The 21,609-nt window shown below is 40.2% G+C and overlaps 1 protein-coding gene across 7 annotated transcripts in view; it reads left to right on the forward strand.

Moving 5' to 3' along the window:
* The window catches only part of DLGAP1 (DLG associated protein 1), an 869,846-nt gene that overhangs the window by 696,390 nt on the left and 151,847 nt on the right, over positions 1 to 21,609 (forward strand). For all 7 annotated transcript variants that reach the window (XM_036822899.1, XM_036822900.1, XM_036822903.1 and 4 more), the window contains one exon: positions 5,528 to 5,768. In XM_036822899.1, coding sequence (XP_036678794.1) covers positions 5,528 to 5,768 — 241 coding nt within the window. The remainder of the gene's footprint in view (positions 1 to 5,527; positions 5,769 to 21,609) is intronic.

The raw sequence follows: 21,609 nt of genomic DNA on the forward strand, positions 1-21,609 counted from the left end.
CCCTTTGGACTTCTAAACAAAAAAAGCAAGTGACTTAAGAAAGAACAAAAATTAAATTATCATCAGACTCTATAATAACAATAGTTTATGCCAAAAGAAAATTGAGTAATATGTTATTATAGTCAAGGGGGAAAATGTGAACCAAAGATTTTATATCCAAAAAAAACTGACTTTCAACTCTAAAAAGCATGGGCACACTATTAAAAGCATGGATGAATGCAGGGAATATTGTTTCCATGAGCCCATCCTGAGGCATCTACCAGACAGTGAGCTTTAGACAACCCAAAAGACCAAATGTAAGAACTAGTGGCAAATAGATGCATGACTTTACTTCTGGACTCTCCATTCTGTTCCATTGGTCTGTATGTCTGTCCTATGTCAGTGCCAAACTGTTTTGATTATTGTAGCTTTGTAGTAAGTCCTTCAGTTTGGTTTTGGAAATTATGATGTATCAATGTATTTTTCTTCATGTTTCTTGTACTTGGATCCCAACAATGAACACTAGGAGTTTCAGAAAGAAAAGAGAAAGCAGAAGGAAGGCAATTGCTAATGAAAAAATGGTCCTAGAACTGAAAGACATGAATTTGCAGATTGAGAGGGCCCACACAGTACCCAGCAAAAAGGATGGAGAAAGATCCACACAGAGAATGCCATGGTGAAACATTAGATCATTTGGTACCTAAAAAGGTTCTAGAAGGGATGGGGCAAACCAGCTCACACGGAAAGGCTCAGGAATGAGAAAGGCATCCACTTGCTCAATCTCTAGCACACACGGAGGCTAAGAGACAAGGAGCAAAACCTGGAAACATCTGAAGGAAGAAGGGATACAGCTAGAATTCTAAATGCAAGCATGCTCTCCCTTAACAGTAGAGGTGGGGTACAGACATTTCCATCAATGTGAGGTGGCGCCTTCCCAAGAAAGCACTGGAAGATGTGCTCCACTGAAAGGAGGGAATAAAATAAGGATGAGGGAACAGGGGCTTCACCACAGGCTAGATAATAAAGGGCACCCCTGGAATGATGGGGAAGGGAGATCCCAGGACAGCAGTGGGCTTGGCAGCCATAGACTGCAGTAGGATAGGACACTCTAAGAGGGATGCTTCAAGGGCAGGAAGGACAGCAAGAGGTCTATGAACATATCAAGAGATTCATATAAGCAAGTGTTCCGCAATATGGATGCAAACAGCATAAGATCCAACTGGAAGAATTGAAAATGGTTGCCTCTGGGGAGGGAGAATTGGGGGTGGGCTGGGTGGGTCAGGGGTCTGCTCTTTGTCTTTATAAGCCATCTAGAACTATTTGACCTATATTTGTGTCTAAGTTGGATAAAGAATCATCTTTTTATATAAAAAAAAGTAGTGGCAAGCATTAAATGTATAGTTATTTGTAAAACTAAGACTAATGAGAGCTACAGTGGGAGAGAACGTGTATGTTATATGCTCTGATAATGTCAATCTAGCACAACTATTTTTAAATGAGGGAATAATAGAGACAGCAGATGCAAAAAAAAAAAAAAGAATTGTGAACTGTTTTCAGTAATGGTTGGGCAGTGGTGGTTTTAGTATGCTATTCTGAGGCTGTTGTGTACGTACTGTGGAAGAAAGCAAATGAATTATTGTAGTATATCACAATTCCATCATCTTCTGTGTCCTTGAAAACCAGGATTTTTAATATGCGATAAAGATATACGTATAAATATAACATAGAAGAAGTTACATAAAAACACTACAGTGTGAATTTGAATTAGATGTATTCATAACCTAGTTCTCTGTCCATTGAAAGGCCTAGGAAGAATGACCAACCCTGTAGCAATGACAGTGAAGCTTCCTGGTGCCCAAATTGTGTTCTTGTGATACCATTTACCACTAAAAGAAAAAAGGCTTTCTGGAAAAATACTAATTTCAGGACTGGGCAGGAAAGATGCAAGATAAGTTTTGAATAACTTGTCATACCAGGTACAGAGGAAGTTATCAAAGACCACTGGTCTCATGTCAAAAGGACCCAGGAGCCAACCTAAGAGGTTCCCACTGGCCACAGATGGGACAGATGAGTTAAGTAAGAATGAAAATCGAAGTGGATTTAAAACCGTCAAATACTTTTAAATCTATGAGTCCATTTTGATACTTTTAAAAATTAACTGGTCATGTTTAGTAGATACAAGAGAACAAATTTATTATCTTAAAAATTAGTAAATAGAGACATCCCTGGTTGTCCAGTGGTTAAGAATCCACCTTCCAATGCAGGGGATGCAGGTTCGATCCCTGATCGGGGAACTAAGATCCCATATGCTGCGGGACAACTAGAGAGCCCATGCACCGCAACGAAGAGCCCACACTGCAACTAAGACCTGACGCGGCCAACTAAATAAATAATATATATTTTTTTTAATTAGTAAATAAAAGGGAAAAGAGCAAACATCTGCTGTTACTGTGTGAACTGAACCCACTAACCAAATAATATGAGAGGAAGCATTTCTTTATTTAAAAAAAATTCCAACTAGTGACTGTAAAAGTTGGTAGAACCAAGAATATCACCATTTTGCAACCCTCAATGAACTAATGGATCTAGGCACTGAGCATCGATGACTCCCAACAGCATAAAAAGAGAGATAACCAGACATAATGTGCTTGCTGATGAGACAGCCCATGACACATGACCTCTAGTCTTGCCAAAGAGATTGAACCTGAGTCTGATCAAGCCTCTGGATCCAACTTTCAAATTTCAGGAAACACGAAGGACAGTGGAACATGCTAAATCCTCCATGTGCAGGAAATCAGCAAATCCAGACTCTGGGAAACTTTCCAGGTCAAACGCCCCAGGTGCTTCAATAGATAAATTGTAATATTTGTTAAAAACAGGTGGAGGGAGGCCTGAATATTAAAAGTGAATTAAAAGGTATCATAAATTTTAAAAATGGGTAAGACCAAACTGTAGAGTCTAGGGATGCACATCTAGGTGAAAAAAACATAAATGCAAAGGAGTGCTTACAATAAAACTCAGAGCAGTAGTTACTTTTGGAGGGAGGGTGGGGGCTGTGGATAGGATGGGGTCTATGGAGGGGCTTCTAGGTGCCTGAGAAAATTCTGTTCCTTGATCTGAGTACTAGGTACAAGGGTGTTGGCTTTATTATAATTCACAAGCTATGCATTTATTTTGCATGGTTTTCTGTATCTGTATATAATAAAAACAAAAAGTTAAAAGAGAATGAAGGGGCTTCCCTGGTGGCGCAGTGGTTAAGAATCCACCTGCCAATGCAGGGGACACAGGTTCGAGCCCTGGTCGGGGAAGATCCCACTTGCCACGGAGCAACTAAGCCCGTGCGCCACAACTACTGAGCCTGTACTCTAGAGCCCGCGAGACACAACTACTGAAGCCCGTGCGCCTAAAGCCCATGCTCCTCAACAAAAGAAGCCACCGCAATAAGAAGCCTGTGCACCCCATTGAAGAGTAGCCCCTGCTCAACGCAACTAGAGAAAGCCTGCGCCCAGCAACGAAGACCCAACACAGCCAAAAATAAAGAGATATATAAATAAATTTATGAAAAAAAAAAGAGAGAGGGGCTTCCCTGGTGGCACAGTGGTTGAGAATCTGCCTGCCAATGCAGGGGACACGGGTTCGAGCCCCGGTCTGGGAAGATCCCACATGCTGCAGAGCAACTAGGCCCGTGAGCCACAACTACTGAGCCTGCGCGTCTGGAGCCTGTGCTCCGCAACGAGAGGCCGCGATAGTGAGAGGCCCGCACACCGTGATGAAGAGTGGTCCCCACTTGCTGCAACTAGAGAAAGCCCTCGCACAGAAACGAAGACCCAACACAGCCAAAAATAAATAAATAAATAAATAAATTTAAAAAAAAGAGAGAGAGAATAAAGAAGGAGAATCTATTAAGAATATAAATATAAAATAGAAGGTTAAGTGGAAAAAAACAGGTTGCAGAATTATTCAATATATTTACTTTCTGATTCATTTTTTATGAAAAATAGGGTAGGGGGCACTAATACCCTCTGAAAGGTAATCATCCAAGTTTAATTGTTGTTACCTTGATAGGGATAGATACTTTCCTATTTCTTTGTGATGTTTGATTAATAGGGGAAAATCTAATAATAATAATAAGTATATATGTATAGTTTGTTTTATTTTTTACTTTGAAATCATTCCAAACTGACAAAAGAGTCACATGTAAAATAAAAAGACCTCCTGTACATCACTGACCCAGATTCATACTCATTGATTATTAAAGTTTTGGCTCATTTGCTCTCTGTATATTTGACAATTAGTTGCAAATATCATGTCCCTTTACCTCTAAATGCACCTCCAACTATCTCCTAAAAACAAGTAGATATTATATATATAATTTTTAAATATGGACATATATAATTATTAGCCTTGAAAATGTGCAGGGATCTTATATCAAATTAGGTAAAGTATATGAAAATACTACTTTAAACTGTAAAGAATTATTATTAAGAAATGTATGTCTCTTTTCCACTTGATATGCTTTAAGGTAATTGAAGTTTAAAGAAATTAGCCATTATTGAACTGCATCTTCATATAACACAAAATGAAGACAGGCAAAAATTGCCATCATTTTCAGTATATGCTCTAAGCTTAATTATAGTTTAATCTGTTAAATTTTCAATTACTCATGAATTTGATATTAAGGAAATTTGACATACGAAGTTCTAGAAGGTAGCAGAACTTTGAAGAATGCTGCCACACCTCTATCAAATCAGCTGCAAAGTGAGAAATTGACAGAAGCACCTGCTCTGGCTTTTTTTTTTTTTTTTAAGGTGGTGCTCAAATCCAATGTAAATTATGTACAGAGGAATATAATTATAAAAACTGATTCTTTGAAAAGGGAAGACCTCATTTGGAAGAATATTAAAACACATTTATAAACAATTTGTGGACCATATCAGCTTTTACAAAGAAGAATGAAACCTTCTTTAAATAGTATGTAGATAGTTTGAAAATCTCAATAGTGCCTTTCAAGATTTTGACATCTGGGTTTGGTCAATTTTTGTGCATGATGTGGGTATCTTGTCAGAAAATATAAGGCCTGTTTTTATACTTTGCACTAAATTAAGTTTCAGTCGATGCAAATTATTTGACGAACTAGTCACTTCCAAAGGCACAATAAAAATACTAGTTTCTAAACGTTTGTGCTAAAATTACAGCCCCATTGAAATATACGAACTCTGACCGTAGGCCTATAAAATTGGCCCCTAGGTTTGCATTGATAAATAAGGAAGAATTAGCACCTTGGCGTGCCCTGATGTAAGATTTCCCTACACCACGCTTCCTTGCATTCTAAAAACAAAGTTCTTTTTCTTTAGAACTTAATTGACTATTTGGGATCATAAACTAGATACCATTCTACTATAGTCTGTCAGGTAGAGGAAATAAAATGCGCTGGAGTTTACTGCAATCGGACGGGGCGTTCTGGGGGATGCACTTTGGAGACGCTCCGAGGGCGAGGCGGCTTCTCCCCCCGGAGCAGCGCGGTGTTACGGTCCCGTCTCGCCCGCAGGTGAGCGAGATGGAGGTGAACGGGCAGTTCGAGTCGGTGTGCGAGTCGGTGTTCAGCGAGCTGGAGTCACAGGCGGTGGAGGCCCTGGACCTGCCGATGCCCGGCTGCTTCCGCATGCGGAGCCACAGCTACGTGCGCGCCATCGAGAAGGGCTGCTCGCAGGACGACGAGTGCGTGTCGCTGAGGTCTTCCTCCCCGCCGCGCACCACCACCACCGTGAGGACCATCCAGAGCAGCACGGGTGAGTGGGCAGAGCTGGCCCCGCGCCCGGGGGGCGGCACGACTGCCCCCAGACACTGCACGTGGTCCCCTCGCTGTTATCACACGGTCACCCGTCACCAATCCCCACCCACACCCCGCGAGGCAGCGCCTCTGCTTCCCTGCCTGCCTCTATCCCCAGCCTCCGGCCACATCCACGCACCCCCTTCTTCCTCCATCTCCATCTCTGGTACCAACAGAGGAGACTGCAACTGTGGGACCAAGAGGGATGGCACAGGGGGAAGATCTTCCCAAAACGCCCACACAACATCCTAGGACCAGCACACTCATCCCACCCAACTCCTACTCTCCATCATCAGGCCCCGACTTTTAGGGGGTGTGACCCCTCCAGGAATCAGACACCCTGATTGTTGAGCATCACAGAGTTGGAAAGCTTTTTAAATTCCAAGATATCCACAAAATGACTCTCCCAAAAGACCTGAAGAACCACTGCGACAAAATTAGAAATGGATGATGCAGTAATATTGATTGCACAGTTTATGAGTTTTCTTTCCTTATAACAGAAGGCAGGTTTATTTCATCATTTTAAAACCTCCTGACTATACGCATACAGAACCTCCTTTTCCCTCTAAACTGAATTTAGGTTTATGCTGCTACACTGTCTTTTGATCTGATTTTAGTCAGAGAGGTACAGAAGAGCTTAACTGGTTTCCATGACACTGGATCTACATTGGAACATAGCCATAGATTGTGTGTGACAGTGTACGTGTGTTTTTTGGGTTCTGGGGTGCTTTTTTAATAACATTTGGGTCCAAGAAGAAAATCCCCTCCATAGTTAACTAGTCTTAACTTTGATGGAATTCAGCATTACTCCAATAAAGACTAATTCTACAAAAAGATCATCAAACCAAGAGTCAAGATAAATAATGATGAATTAATTAGAAGGAAGAGTCTGTGCTAGACTATTGTATCCTTCAGTTTTTGTTCTAGGTGCCTCAAGTGTAATTATCATTCAGTCTAGAACTTTTGCAGGCTTGAGAATTAATAGGTTCTCAAACCTGAATTAAAATCCTACTAACTAGAAAGACAGGGTTGAGATAGAATTTGCAAATAACCATTAGAGGTGAAACAATAGGCATTCCTTCTGGACCAATGCAAATTAGGATCTCAGAATTAGGGGAAAGATGCTTCTAGACGTTACCCTGGCTCAGCAGCCCCGCCAGAGCCCAGCAGCTCTGGCCCTGGCTGGCTGTCTCCCACCAGAGATGGGGGGGTGTGCATTCTTACTCACTAGGAAATTTCGCAAGAACAGCCCAGACAAGGTTAATAAGTTAAATAAGGTTGATTCAGGAAATGAACACATTTTTAAATTCATTCATGGGCATATTTATGTGTGTTTACATTTGTGCACTAAGTGTGGCTTGAAGGTCTGCCTGCGCCTCTAGCTCCTCACTGCGTCTTTGGTGTTTCCTTGTTTCCCTGTCCCTACCTCCAACTCCCCCCCAGCCCTCTTCCGTGTCTGGTCCATTCTCTGTATAGCGGCCTCGTCACCCACCAGCTACTCTTCTGTGCTGCAGTTACTCCTTAAACATGCAAAATGCAGATCCTTGCCCAGAAGGGCCGAGGGAAGGAAAAGGGCTACTGGTTCACCTCCACCTCCACCACCCCTGCAGGGAGCAGTGTTGTGGGTAAAGTGACAAGAACTCCAGAATGGCTGTTTTCAGATCAACTAAGAGGCGTTTGTGTTTCGTCCTTTAAGAGACAATTTACTTACTCTTTGTACTGTGCTCTTCACCCCAAATACCCTATTCTGACCTTCCTAAGACCCTTCCCAGCTGCTCTGGGGGTTTGCAGAGTTCAAACAATAAAAATTCAGATAAAATCCAGGTTGCCAGTTACATCGTAATTGCAGATCAACAGTGAATACTTCTGTAGTGTAAGTATATCCCAAATATTGCATGGGACCTACTTATACGACAGAATTATCTGTAGTGTCTGTAGTGTTTGCTAAATCTGACAAGCCTATCAGAGAAGGAAGTGAGCAAGGCCTAGGAGGGCGTCCTGTGCTGTTCCATTTAGAATGTAAATTAAGGGACTTCCCTGGTGGCACAGTGGTTAAGAATCTGCCTGCCAATGCAGGGGACACAGGTTCCATCCCTGGTCAGGGAAGATCCCACATGCTGCAGAGCAACTAAGCCCATGTGCCACAACTACTGAGCCTGCGCTCTAGAGCCCTCGAGCCACAACTACTGAGCCTGCGTGCCACAACTACTGAAGCCCGCGCGCCTAGAGCCCATGCTCTGCAACAAGAGAAGCCACTGCAATGAGAAGCCCACGCACCGCAACGAAGAGTAGCCCCCGTTCGCCGCAACTAGAGAAAGCCCACATGAAGCAATGAAGACCCAACACAGCCAATAAAATAAAATAAAATAGAATGTAAATTAAATTGGAGGGGTTTTAGCCAGAGGCCCTATGTGGGAGAACAGCCAAATAATAAAAGAAATAAATGAAAACATCACGGAGGTGACGGCAACTGCTCCATCTTGGGCTCCACATGCCTTGTCCTAAGTCCTGGAGCCCGTCCACCTGCAGCCTTCTAGATGGGAATGCTCCAGGCTTGGCTGCAGCTGCAGGGGTTTAGGGGCAGGAAGATGTCACAGGGAATGGTGAAGCGTAAAATATCAGAGTTTTGTACAGGACAGCCAGTGACTTCACCCTTCATCATCCAAGTCAACATTATGATATATCATTTTTACAGTCGGGGAAAAGTAAGCAAACTATTTAAGGGCTAAATATTACAGTAGATTCTAAGTAAGGCCTTTAGAATTCTAATATCACTTTTCACAATTTCTCTATGCCATGAATTGGTTCTTTTTAAAAAGTCACTTTAGGATATAATAAGATGCTGTGCCCTTCATTCTACTGCTCTCCATAATTCCTGGGTTTCCTCCTTACCCCTCTTCTTTCTCTCTCTCTCTCTCTCACACACACACACACACAATTTTCCCTTTCTCTGTCACGTGATGTCAGTACCATCATATTTTCTTCTACTGGTTTCCTTCCATAGAAAATCTACTTTCTCATAGGACCTACTAGGTTTTGAAAGCGTGTGCTCATCTGTGTTCATCAGGAACTGACTTTGCTCTAATTTTAACCATTTCCCCATGTACACAGGTCAGATTTACATCCGCGTTGGGACATGACGTAGATTTCTCCTTTGCTCATTATTCTTGGGACATTTACAACAGATTCCATTTGTCTTAAACTTCCCTTTGCCTGAAAAACAATGCTTCGTTTTTGTCAAATGCAGTTAATAGCTATACCTTTTCTCCCCACGACAGTCCGCATTCTGAGTCTTTGATTTTTGTGTCAGCCCATTTTGAATGGTTCAGATTTTCAACAAAATAGACTATTAAGCTTTTCTCCTCCAGCCTTGTCCATTGTTCATCTGAGCAAAATGACACCACCGACAAAGGTCCACAACAGTGTCTACTGCCACGTGGGAGAATCAGGAAGATGGGCTTGGCTCTAAATGGCCCTAAGGAGCCCAGAGTAAAATGATCAAGGATTAATGGAGCCTCAGGGGCCAACTAGGAGCTGAGTTAGGGAGTGATTTATAGTTATGCTTCTTTTGGTTTATTGACTTTTCAGTTTATCTAACTATGATACAGTCCTATGTTATCTCAGCTTATCATCTGCTTCAAGCACGCAGATAATCTCTCCATCTAATAGATTCAACAGGTTTTTATATAATCATCGCACCTGGGACTATTTGCTGAGGATTAGAGCTACTGTAGGAAAGTAAAAATTTTAAGAGGGCAGTTAGCCCTATGACTGTGGGAAAACAAGCACCCTTACCTCAATCGTCTGAATATTTTAGGTGAAAGTAGAACTTGGTGTTAGAAAACAGACCCAGACCTCCACTTCAGAGTATTGGATTCTACTGGCCTCCTTGTGGAATATACAAATGCAATTGTATGCGTTTAAGGATGAGGTTTCTTTTTACTTCCTACGCTAAGCATCCAAGATCTATCAAATGCATTACCACATTGCAGCTAGACAGACTTCAATATGGTGACACCAGGGACCTGAATAAGCAAAAATAGTGTATCATCGTCAGTGGATCTACTCATACAGATACACAGACACACACGTGGTCAGAAGAGACAAAATACATCGTTTGTAGTTGTTACCCAGCAAGTAGTAGGCAGGAGGGTCAGTGGGTATGGACAGAGGGAGATTTTTTTCAATAAGCACATATTGCTTTTCATGATTTTAAAAGCCAATATAATATTTGAATTAAAATAATACTCTTTGACAGAAATAGGCAGACTATCATGATATATGCTTCTCTGGTCTTTTAAGAAGTTTTCCCTTTGAAATTACAAGTTTTTGAAGGAAGCTTTATGTAGCAATAATATAATATTTATAAAGAGTAAGTATATGCCACACTGTTGCTCAAGTTTGGCCTGTGTGCTATATTCTTTTATTAGCGGAAGCTCTTAGAAATGGATGGGGTTGACCTGGTCTCCTGTTCTTGATGGAGCCCCCAGGAAGGGCAGCGAGGGCCCAGGACAGAGCGTCACCCTGGCGAGGAGCCAGGGCCCTCCAGCAGGGGACCAACACACTTTGCCCTCTTGAGTGCGGCTTGGGGCCGCCGTGATCACAGCATGTTTTTCCAGTTTGATTTTTCTAACAAGAGAGATCGCATTTTCCGTTAAATAGAGACACGCTCTTCCATAATCTTAACCTCACACACTTTCCCAGCTCCAGATACAAACGCAGTTACCTTTTTGAGCACCTGAGGTCGGGGCTAATGTCCCAGGAGTTCTCACAGGTTTGGGTCATTACATGCAGGCAGCCATCCCATCTAGAAGACCACACCAAACCTGCCTTCCAGCATCCTACACTCCGATCCCATACAGCCTGCTTCCCCCCCCACACCCAGCAACAGCAACAAACCCTAAACACACAAGATCTTAAGCAGAATAACATTAAGGTAGTAATTTACATTTATAACACACACGCTAGGCATTCAATAATGGAGGAAAAAAATGTAAGAGAAGATGCAGAAAAATACTTGTTTAACTCCGATATAATTGACATATTACATTGTCTAAGTTTAAGTAACTGTGATTTTAAAACTCCCAACAAACAAAAGTCCAGGACCGGAGGGATTCACAGAGGCGAATTCTATCAAACATTTACAGAGGAGTTAACACCTATCCTTCTGAAACTATTCCAGAAAATTGCAGAGGAAGGAACCCTCCCAAGCTCATTCTATGAGGTCACCATCGCCCTGATGCTAAAACTGGACAAAGATACCACACTGTGTACGTTTAAGGTGTAGAATGAGTTGATCGGATACATTCATATGATTAGCACCACAGTGTTAGCTAACACCTCCATCACAGCACATAATTACCACCTCTTTTCTGGTGAGAACATTTAAGACCTAGTCTCTCAGCAACGTTGAATGTAATACAGTATTGTTGACTATAACCACGGTTCTGTGTATTCGATCTCCAGAACTTATTCATCTTCTAAATGGAAGTTTGTTCTTTTGACCACTGTCTTCCCCTTTCCCCCACCCTCCCGCCCCTAGTAACCACCACTCTACTCTCTGTTTCTAAGAGTGCAGCTTTTTTAGATTCCACATATAAGTGAGATTATGCAGTATTTCTCTTTCTCTGACTTATTTCTCTTAATATAATGCCCTCAAGGTCCACCCACGTTGTCACAAATGGCAGGGTTTCCTCCTTTTTGTGGCTGAATAATGTTCCATTGTGTATCTATATACCACATCTTCATCCATCCATCCCTCCATGAACACTTATGTTGTTTCCATATCTTGGCTATTGTGAATAATGCTGCAGTAATTAGCAAAAAAAAAAAAAAAAAACTTAAGTACCTCACAAACTCCATACTCAGCAACTGTTTGGGGACTTCCCTGGTGGTCCAGTGGTAAAGAATCCACCTTCCAATGCAGGGGATGTGGGTTCGATCCCTGGTCAGGGAACTAAGATCCCACATGCCACGGGGCAACAAAGTCCACGTGCCGCAACTACTGAGCCCTCGCACCACAACTAGAGAGAAGCCCATGTGCCTCAGCTAAGACCCAATGCAGCCAAAAATAAATAAATAAAAAATAAATCATTTAAAAGTTTGGATAATCAAGGTGACTTTCCCAAGGAAATAGCATTGATGTTAAAACAAGTTGAATCATAAAATATTAGCAATAGAAACTTCTACATCATCCAATCCAGGGGTCTGAAACTACAGCCTATGAGCCAAATCTAACCTGCTGCCTATTTTTGTAAAAAAAAATTTATGGGAACAGAATCACATCCATTTGTTGACACACTGTCTGTGGCTAAGTAGTTGCTCCAGAGACCGTATGGTCCAGAAAGCCAAAAATGTTTACGCTCTGGCCCTTTACCGAAAGAAGCTGCCACCCCTGATCTAATCCACAGAACCCATTTTAAGGTAGGAAAAGCAAGGCCCAAAGTGGTGGGCTTCTAGCTGGAGGCAAAGTCAGAATAAAACCCCAGGTGAGCCATAGCCCTTTGCCTGTTTGAGCCCCAGCTCTACAAATTCATGGAGAATCCTAAGAGTTCAGAGGAAGCTCACTTCTTTCTAACAGGAGCAAAGTTAATTAACAGGTTGTTTTTATAAAGCAATGAGGGAAAAGTTCAGAAGTTCAAAGGACACACAGCGACCAGCAATTTTTTTAAACAAAGAGCCTTTCTTTTCTATTCAAGATAAGAACAAGTAATAAATTTCAGATCTTGCCTGGACTGGTTCCTTTTCCCTCTGCTTATGAAGCTCCCTTCCTTGAATTTCTCCAAGCATCCAAGTAGAACTGGAGATTTCCACTTCCTCCCATCTTAGAAGGCCTAGAACAAAAACAAAAAGGCAAGATTTGTAGTACAACTTATGCCTCTTGTGAGTCAACTGCTCTGTTTTTTACATCTGAGAAAACTGACAGTGATGACTTTTGGAAGAATGTTGGTTATAACGTTTCTTCTTTGGGGCCCTCAAGGTGACATTCTTCTGCACTCTAAGTAGAAATATTATGAAGTCATAAAATGCAAAAGTCCTGTCGACACTGAGGAAGACAGAGGGTCTGAAGAGTGTCTTCTGCTTTCATCTCCTCCAGGGTTTTGCTGCATATAAATCACCTCTCGGGGGTGCGGAGAGAAGGGAACCCTCTGACACTGTTGGTGGGGAATGTAAATTGGTGCAGCCACTATGGAGAACAGTATGGAGGTTCCTCAAAAAACTAAAAATAGAGTTGCCATATGATCCTGCAATCCCACCGCTGGGCATATACCCAGACAAAACTATAATTTAAAAAGGTGCATGTACCCCTATGTTCATAGCAGCACTGTTTACAATAGCCAAGACATAGAAACAGCCTAAATGTCCATAGACAGATGAATGGATAAAAAAGACGTAGTGTGTGTATATATATATCTATATATATATATACACACACACACACACACACACACACACACACACACACACACACAATGGAACACTACTCAGCCATAATAAAGAATGAAATAATGCCATTTGCAGCAACATGGAATGAGTTAGAGATTATCATACTAAACGACATAAGTCAGACCGAGAAAGACAAATACCATATGATATCACTTATATGTGGAATCTAAAATATGACACAAACGAGCTTATATAAGAAACAGAAACAGACTCACAGACATAGAGAACAGACTTGCGGTTGCCAAGGGGGCCAGAGGGGGTTGGGGGAAGGATGGATTGGGAGTTTGGGATTAGCAGATACAAACTATTGTATATGGAATGGATAAACAACAAGGTCCTACTGCAGAGCACAGGGAACTATATTCAATATCCTGTAATAAACCATAATGGAAAAGAATATATATATATATGAATCACTTTGCTGTACAGCAGGAATTAACACATTGTTAAATCAACTACAGTTCAATAAAATAATTCTTTTAAAAATTGCCTCTCGTATAACTGATTCACTTTGTTATAAAGCAGAAACTAACACACCATTGTAAAGCAATTATACTCCAATAAAAACGTTAAAAAAAAAAAAAAAATTGCCTCTCAGGACCAAAGCGCCAAGCCTGGAGGTATCATGCACCGTAGACAGCACTCAAATCTGCCTTTGCCCATCGGAGGGGTTGTCACAGGGCCAATAGTGATGGGGCCCCAGGGTCTTCCGGCCTTTAGGGTTGTTGTGAGGTTCAAATGAGATCATTAATAAGGAAGCACTATGTAAATTACACATCAGAATGCCTCTACCTTGGCTTTCATTTTAATCTCTCAATCTCGCTTAGTTTAATAACAAAGATAATGGCTAATCCTGGAGCACGTACACCTTGACAAGCATTATGAACCAGTTGCATAGATTATCTTGTGTAATCCTCACAAATACTCTGTGACATGTATGGGATGTGATATCATCGTTTTCATCACGCAGGAAAAAATATTAAGGCTTAGCGAGTTTAAACAGCTGGACCAAGCTAGTAAGTGACAGAGCAGGCTCATAAATTCTCTTTACTCATCAATAAATGCTTAGTAAAGTATAGTATACCCTGAACTAATTTATTACAAACCTGTCTACAGAATGAGAGGCTCAGGAACTCTTTTCTTTCATTTTTCTTCCCACAAATATTCATTTAGTTCCTGCCATGTTTGAAACCTGTGTTTGCCATTAAAATTTCTGAAAATCCCTCTTTAAAAGAAACTGTTTTGATCACATATTAGTGACGTGGTTTTTCATGCTGGTTTGTCTAACCCTGGAATATCTGTTTAAAGTGAAATTAAAGATGTTCAAAAGAAAGAGAAATGACAATGAATAAAGAAAAAGCCTCAAAGAAGAAAATACTCTTTGGGTTTAAATTTTCGTATTACACTTCGTCATTTTGAGATGAAGGTGGATTTAAAAGATCAAATATCCAACCCTTGATCTAGTTACAGTGCTCAGACAGCACTGAATGGAAAAAAGAATTTGTACCAACTCACGTGTAAAGTAAGCAGGTGGTAGAGTCTGTGTTGTGGCTGATGAAATCATCAGAGGTCTCTACCTTGTATTAAGTAAAAAAATACTACGATAATTTAATGTTGATCTGGCTGGTCTCTTGGCTGGGTTGAGCATTCACAACCCAGTTACCAAGGTCAATCAGAAAACACAAATTAGAAAGTCAGACTTCTTTCATGTGAATATGGGAAATTTCTCAAAAAAATTAATGACATGACAACACAGAACCTAAAAATTCACTTTTTTATCTGTCCGATACCTCCGTAGACCCTGTTTTGTAATGGAATAAGTGGACATTTTTAAAAGCCTTCACTAAGTCCAACGTTGTCTGATCCAATTCGTATTGAACTTTAACAAATATAGTAAAATAATAGCAACTGAAAACCATATGTGTGATTAATGCTGGCACTTGGACAACCCTACACAGCTCCAGCTAGTAAATCCAACAGCCAAGGTTTTATATTTCTCTCTGTTCCTCTTGCCATTGACTTTCTGTCAAACATTCAGGGTAACCCTTTACTGCTGCCAAGTGTCCTTACTTAAAAAAGAGAGAAGACCAAGATGAATAGTACCATGATTTTACTATATTAGCAACTATATAAGAAATAGTCTTATATTTATCGTAATGAGAAAGCAATGATCATGTCACTATTAGCACTGAAAGTTTTCTCTGCCATCTGCTGGTGTCCTACTGACATGTAAATTCCACCAGCATACAAGATAACTTTTTCTTTTTCACCCTTTTTTTATTGCCATTTTTTTAACTGAAGTATAGTTGATGTACAATGTTGTGTTAATTTCCGCAGTACAGCGAAGTGACTCAGTTGTACACATGTACACATTCTTTTTCATATTCTTTTCCATGATGGTTTATCACAGGATATTGAATATAGTTCCCTGTGCTATGCAGTAGGACCTTGTTGTTTACCCATTCTTTATGTAATAGTTTGCTTCTACCAACCCCAAACTCCCACTCCATCCTTTCCCCTCCCCCACCCTTGGCAACCGCAAGTCTGTTCTCTATGTCTGTGAGTCTGTTTCTGTTTCATAGATAAGTTCATTTGTGTCATATTTTAGATTCCACATATAAGTGATATCATATGGTATTTGTCTTTCTCTTTCTGACTTATTTCACTTAGTATGATAATCTCTAGTTGTATCCATGTTGCGGCTCTTTTTTACGCTTTTCTATTAATTATCAGTATTGCTGAGAATATTCATAACTTCTAATTTAACTTGCAGAAGAAAATAACTAGTCTAAATTATCTCTAAAAAATACAACAAACTGTCAAAATTGAATTAGTGTTTACCCCTACAATATTTTTTCAGTTTTATGGTTTCAAGGGGATATATAATATTATTAAAATTAACTTTGCTGAACCAGTTTTATACTTTACAGGTATATCCCTGACAAGGAATATCAGATCTGATGAAATCAGAAGCTCACTCTGAATTTCTGAGTAGGATTACCATCCTTTGCCTCTTAAAATCCAAACTTGAACTTCTTTTTCATCTGATATCCTTATCCCATTACATACTTTCCCCCACAATTAAATTATACAATTTAAGAAAATCAGTGAGTCCATGTCATCCACTGCTTTGCCTCTAAAATACCTTATTCTCTTCCAAAATGTTGATGACGGCCAGAGAATTATGACGAGATATGAAATGTTGGCTTTTATCATTTTCAAGGAACTTCTTTCCATCATCTTTTATTTTTAACTTTTTGTTTAGAAATAATTATGTATTTACAGGAAATTACAAAGATAGTACAGAAGTCGCTTATACCCCTCACTCAGTCTCCCCCAATGGTTACATTGTAGATAACAATACAATATCAAAACCAGGAAATTGACTTTGGCACAATGTATAGGGGTAGTTATCACAAGCGCAGATTCTTGCAACTACCACTGCCCTCGAGATACAGAACCATACCATCACGACAAAGATCTACTCTTGTCCACATTTTACCACTTTGAATCAAGTATAGAAACCGAACCTCCCTACAAGTCCCTTTGCCTTCTCTCATTTATAATATAATTATCTTAAATATTTTCTCCACATACATTGAGAGCCACATCACACAACGTTATACTTTTTGCTTCAAACGTCAAATATAATGTACAAAATATCGGAGGCTAGAGAAAGTCTACTGTATTTACCCATATTTTTTTGCCACATTGCCAAGTCTGGGAAATTTTCAGCCATTATTTCGATGACCACTTTTTCATCCCCACCCTCCTTCTCCCATCCTTCTGGGACTCCAGTGACCCAGGAGCCACGACTTCTTCAATGCGTGGTTTGAGCAGGGTTTCCTTCAAAGAGGACACAGGTGGGCTGGCACTATGTTTTTTAAATCTCTATTATAAGACTTCTTCTGCCTGTCAAACGTCGAAACAATTCTTTCCACACACAGAGATGCCCCACCTAACGTGACCCAACTTTCACACAGGGGCGACCACCCAAAATTACGTTTCACGCTGCACCCTGTGCTCAGTGCCTCGTATCACTGTCAGAGTCCAGTATCCCCCTTCCCAGTCCTGTCCGAATACTTTTCCTCACCATTCTGCCACCTATGGGGTAAATTGTACACTCTTTAAAAATGCTCAACTACTCAAAGCAAACACTCAACAATCTTGACTGAGAAAAAGGTGAAGACAAAGAATGCTCAAGGACAGCAGTATCCATTGTCCTTCAAACCATCTAGGATGACTGTAGTGGCATATCATGTCACAGTGGCATTTTAATAAAGCACAATGTGTCTTAAAAAGTAGTGCAAACACCAGACATTCTCTGTTTATTTAGCCTTTGGAATTGCCATGTATTTGCTCAATTCAGATGGCAGCTACATCAATATCTTTTCCAGTTTTATTGACAGCACATTTACTGTATCCCATTAAATAAAAAGAATGTTTAAAGAAGCTTTCTTTTCGGAATTCCCTGGTGGTCCAGTGGTTAGGTCTCCGTGCTCTCACTGCCGAGGGCCCAGGTTCAATCCCTGTTTGGGGAACTAAGATCCCACAAACCATGTAGCACAGCCAAAAAAATAAAATAAAGTAACTTAACGAAAAAAGAAATTCTCTTTTCATTTAAAAATTAGTTACCTGATACAGCCACTATGGAAAACAGTATGGAGTATCGTCAAAAAATTAAAAATATAACTACCATATGATCCAGCAATTCCATTTCTGGGTATTTTTCCAAGGAAAATAAAAACACTAATTCAAAAAGATATATGCTGGGACTCCCCTGGTGGTGCAGTGGTTAAGAATCTGCCTGCCAATGCAGGGGACACAGGTTCGAGCCCTGGTCCAGGAAGATCCCACATGTCGCGGAGCAACTAAGCCCATGCACCACAACTACTGAGCCTGTGCTCTGGATCCTGTGAGCCACAACTACTGAGCCCACGTGCCACAACTACTGAAGCCCGCACACCTAGAGCCCATGCTCTGCCACAAGAGAAGCCACCGCAATGAGAAGCCTGCACACCACAATGAAGAGTAGCTCCTGCTCATCACAACTAGAGAAAGCCCTGCGCAGCAACGAAGACCCAACACAGCCAAAAATGAACAAAAATAAAATAAATAAATTTTTAAAAAACAAACAAAAACAAAAAGATATATACACACCTATGTTCATTGCAGCACTATTTACAATAGCCAAAATATGGAAGCACACTAAGTGTCTGTCAACAGATAAATAGATAAAGGAGATGTGCTGTACACACACGTTATGGAATAGTACTCAGCCATAAAAAAGAATGAAATCTTGCCATTTGCAACAACAAGGATGGATCTAGAGGGTATTATGCTTAGTGAAATGTCAGACAGAGAAATACAAATACTGTATGATTTCACTTATATGTGGAATCTAGAAAGCAAATTAACAAACAGAAAAAGACTCCCAGATACAGAGAACAAACAGATGGCTGCCAAAGGGAAGTGGAGTGAGGGGATGAGTGAAACAAGTGAGGGAGATTGAGGCACAAACTTCCAGTTATAAAATAAGTCACAGTATGTAATGTACAACATAGGAAATATAGTCAATAATATTGTAGTAACTTTGTATGGTGACAGTTGGTAACTAGACTTATGGTGATGATCATTTTGTAATATATAAAAATATCAAATCACTATGTTGTACACCTGAAACTAATATAATCTTGTAAGTCAATTATACTTCAATTAAAATTTTTCTTCTTTTGTAACTAATAAAAAGTTCAAAATAAAAAAATTTTAAATAATAAAATCAGAATTAGTTACCTAAAACATAAATAGCTGTCTATCAGAAAAAAAGAAAACCACGTTCCACAAGTCGTTAGTACTTTCTTAATTGCTTAAATCAAGAGAATGCAAGCTTTTAACTTGGGCCTTCGGCAGTCTTGAGGTCTCTACTAGTCTTATATGGTATAAGATCTCTGTTAGTACCTTGTGACCCAAACTATAGGTCAAAAAGTTTAAATACCACTTAATTTATCACTTTGCAGCTGTTCAACAATTAGCCTTCAAAACACAAAGCTACAGTTCTCACATACAAGATTTGCCCCATGAATATTTGGTGATAGTTGATTGATAGGTGTAAATGTAAGATTTCCTCAGGAAATTTTCTACTTCACTGAATTCTCTAAGTTTCTAGGATGATTCCGACATCTATACAGAAGCAGAAAGTTCTTTACTTTTTTCTCATGCACCTGAAAATAAACCACTTCATTTTAGAAAGAGTGGGATGGTCACATGTCTCTCACACACCATCTTGAGAAACAAAGTTTCAATCATTTTTTATTTGGGGGAAGGACTTCCCAAAATGGGTAAAATAGTGAGATTCAAGGAGACTGGTAAATGTTAACTTCTGCAAATAAAGGCTTCTGTTTATTCTTAGGCTGTTAGTTTCTACTTTATGTTCTTTCCCCACCTTGTTCTAGCCAAAGCCCTATGGAGGTTACACCCCTACCTCTTCCCTCTCTTATCTGTAAATTTAAAAATTATACTAATATTATTAGCCTCAGTCCTGAGCTGGCCTCAAATCTCTCTTTAACCGATGAATAGCTGAGTAAGGGGGACTTCATGGACGGCTGATCCCATCTCTGGAATAAATTTTAAACTATGAGAAAATCTATAAAAGATTTGTATCAACATTGATTCTTTTTTTTCTAGCTTTCTCTTAAAATGCATCATATTATTCAGCCCCCAAAGTACTAAAGTACCATGAAAGGCCAGAAAAAATACTGATAAACCCTAAAGGTGCTAGGAACATGGAATTTCTTCCTTATTTTGAATCTCCATTAAAAACCAAAAAACAGCAAAACTCCCACTCTTTGCAACCATCCAAGCCATAAGATACAACCCAAGCGGTGTGTTGAAATCTCTAAAAACTTTTTGAATGTTCATTATTTTTGACCTCTACTTCCCTTCTATGAAACTGTTCTGCAGAAACAACCTGACACAGAGAAAATTTTATAAAGATGTTCACCACAGCATTATTTATGATGGTGAAAGATTTGAACCACCTTTGTTGGTGGTGAACATTTGTCTACCGGTAGGGAAACGTTAGGTAAATTATGGAACATTCACTTCAATGAACTATTATGCCAAGCATAAAAATTATATTTAGAAATAGCTTATGATAATATTTAGGGGAAGAACTTCTGATATTATATCAAGCTAGAAATCTACAGTACATTGAAGCACTGTCCAAAATTGTGTGTTTGTATATGCGTTGTGTACACACAAACCTGCATACATAGTGCAGAACTATGTTAAGAAATTGCACCCAGGGAAAAAAAAAACTGGGAGGAAATAAATGCACTAGAATGTTAACCAGTGATTACCTTTGCTACTGGAGCCAAAGATGGTTTGGGTTTTTCTTTTTTTATATATATAAATTTATTTATTTATTTTTGGCTGCGTTGGGTCTTCGCTGATGCGCATAGGCTTCCTCTAGTTGCGGCGAGTGGGGACTATATTCGTTGCGTTGCGCGGTCTTCTCATTGCCGTGGCTTCTCTCGTTGCGGAGCACCGGCTCTAGGTGCGCGGGCTTCAGTCGTTTTGGCTCGCGGGCTCTAGAGCGCAGGCTCAGTAGTTGTGGCGCACGGACTTAGTTGCTCCGCGGCATGTGGGATCTTCCCGGACCAGGGCTCGAACCCGTGTTCCCTGCATGGGCAGGAAGATTCTTAACCACTGCGCCACCAGGGAAGTCCTGGGTTTTTCTTTATACTTTATTTTCCAAATATTCTGTAGTGGGCATGTTTTACTTTCATAATACAGAAAATGAATTTTATTTTTAAAACAGAAATAGCTAACATTTCAGGGTTAGGGCTCCATTTGGAACACTAAATTAAATTTTAAAATTAAATTAAATTAAACCCTAAATTAAATTTTGTAAGGATCCTTTGCTTTGTCTTCCCCACCTCTCATAGGGGTAGCAAGTGAGCTTTCTGTAGATTTTGCAGGTTTTCTTTTTTGCCTTCAGATGTCAGAGGCAGTTCATTTGCAAACGGCAGTTGCAGGTGGTTTTTGAAGAGAAGGGCGTTTAGGACAAAGGCATAAAGCTACATAAAACCAGCTTAAGGGGTCTTTGGAAACATAAATCCATGCCTTTGTAGTTCTTATGCTGACAGAGCTAAACGCTCAGAGGCACACTGTCAGCTTTCACCTGTGTTCCAGCCAGAAAAGCTCCCCAAGCAATTATGGGGAGAGAAAAGGTTTCTGCCACCACCACGATCTCACACAGCAGAGGAGGCCACCTCTTTCTGTTTTTAGAAAGGCGAGAACTCTTTAGAAACTAGAAACAGTGAAGTGCTGGATGGAACTGTGCAGAGTCCCAG

This window comes from Balaenoptera musculus, chromosome 14 (assembly GCF_009873245.2).
Source record: "Balaenoptera musculus isolate JJ_BM4_2016_0621 chromosome 14, mBalMus1.pri.v3, whole genome shotgun sequence".
NCBI lineage: Eukaryota > Metazoa > Chordata > Mammalia > Artiodactyla > Balaenopteridae > Balaenoptera > Balaenoptera musculus.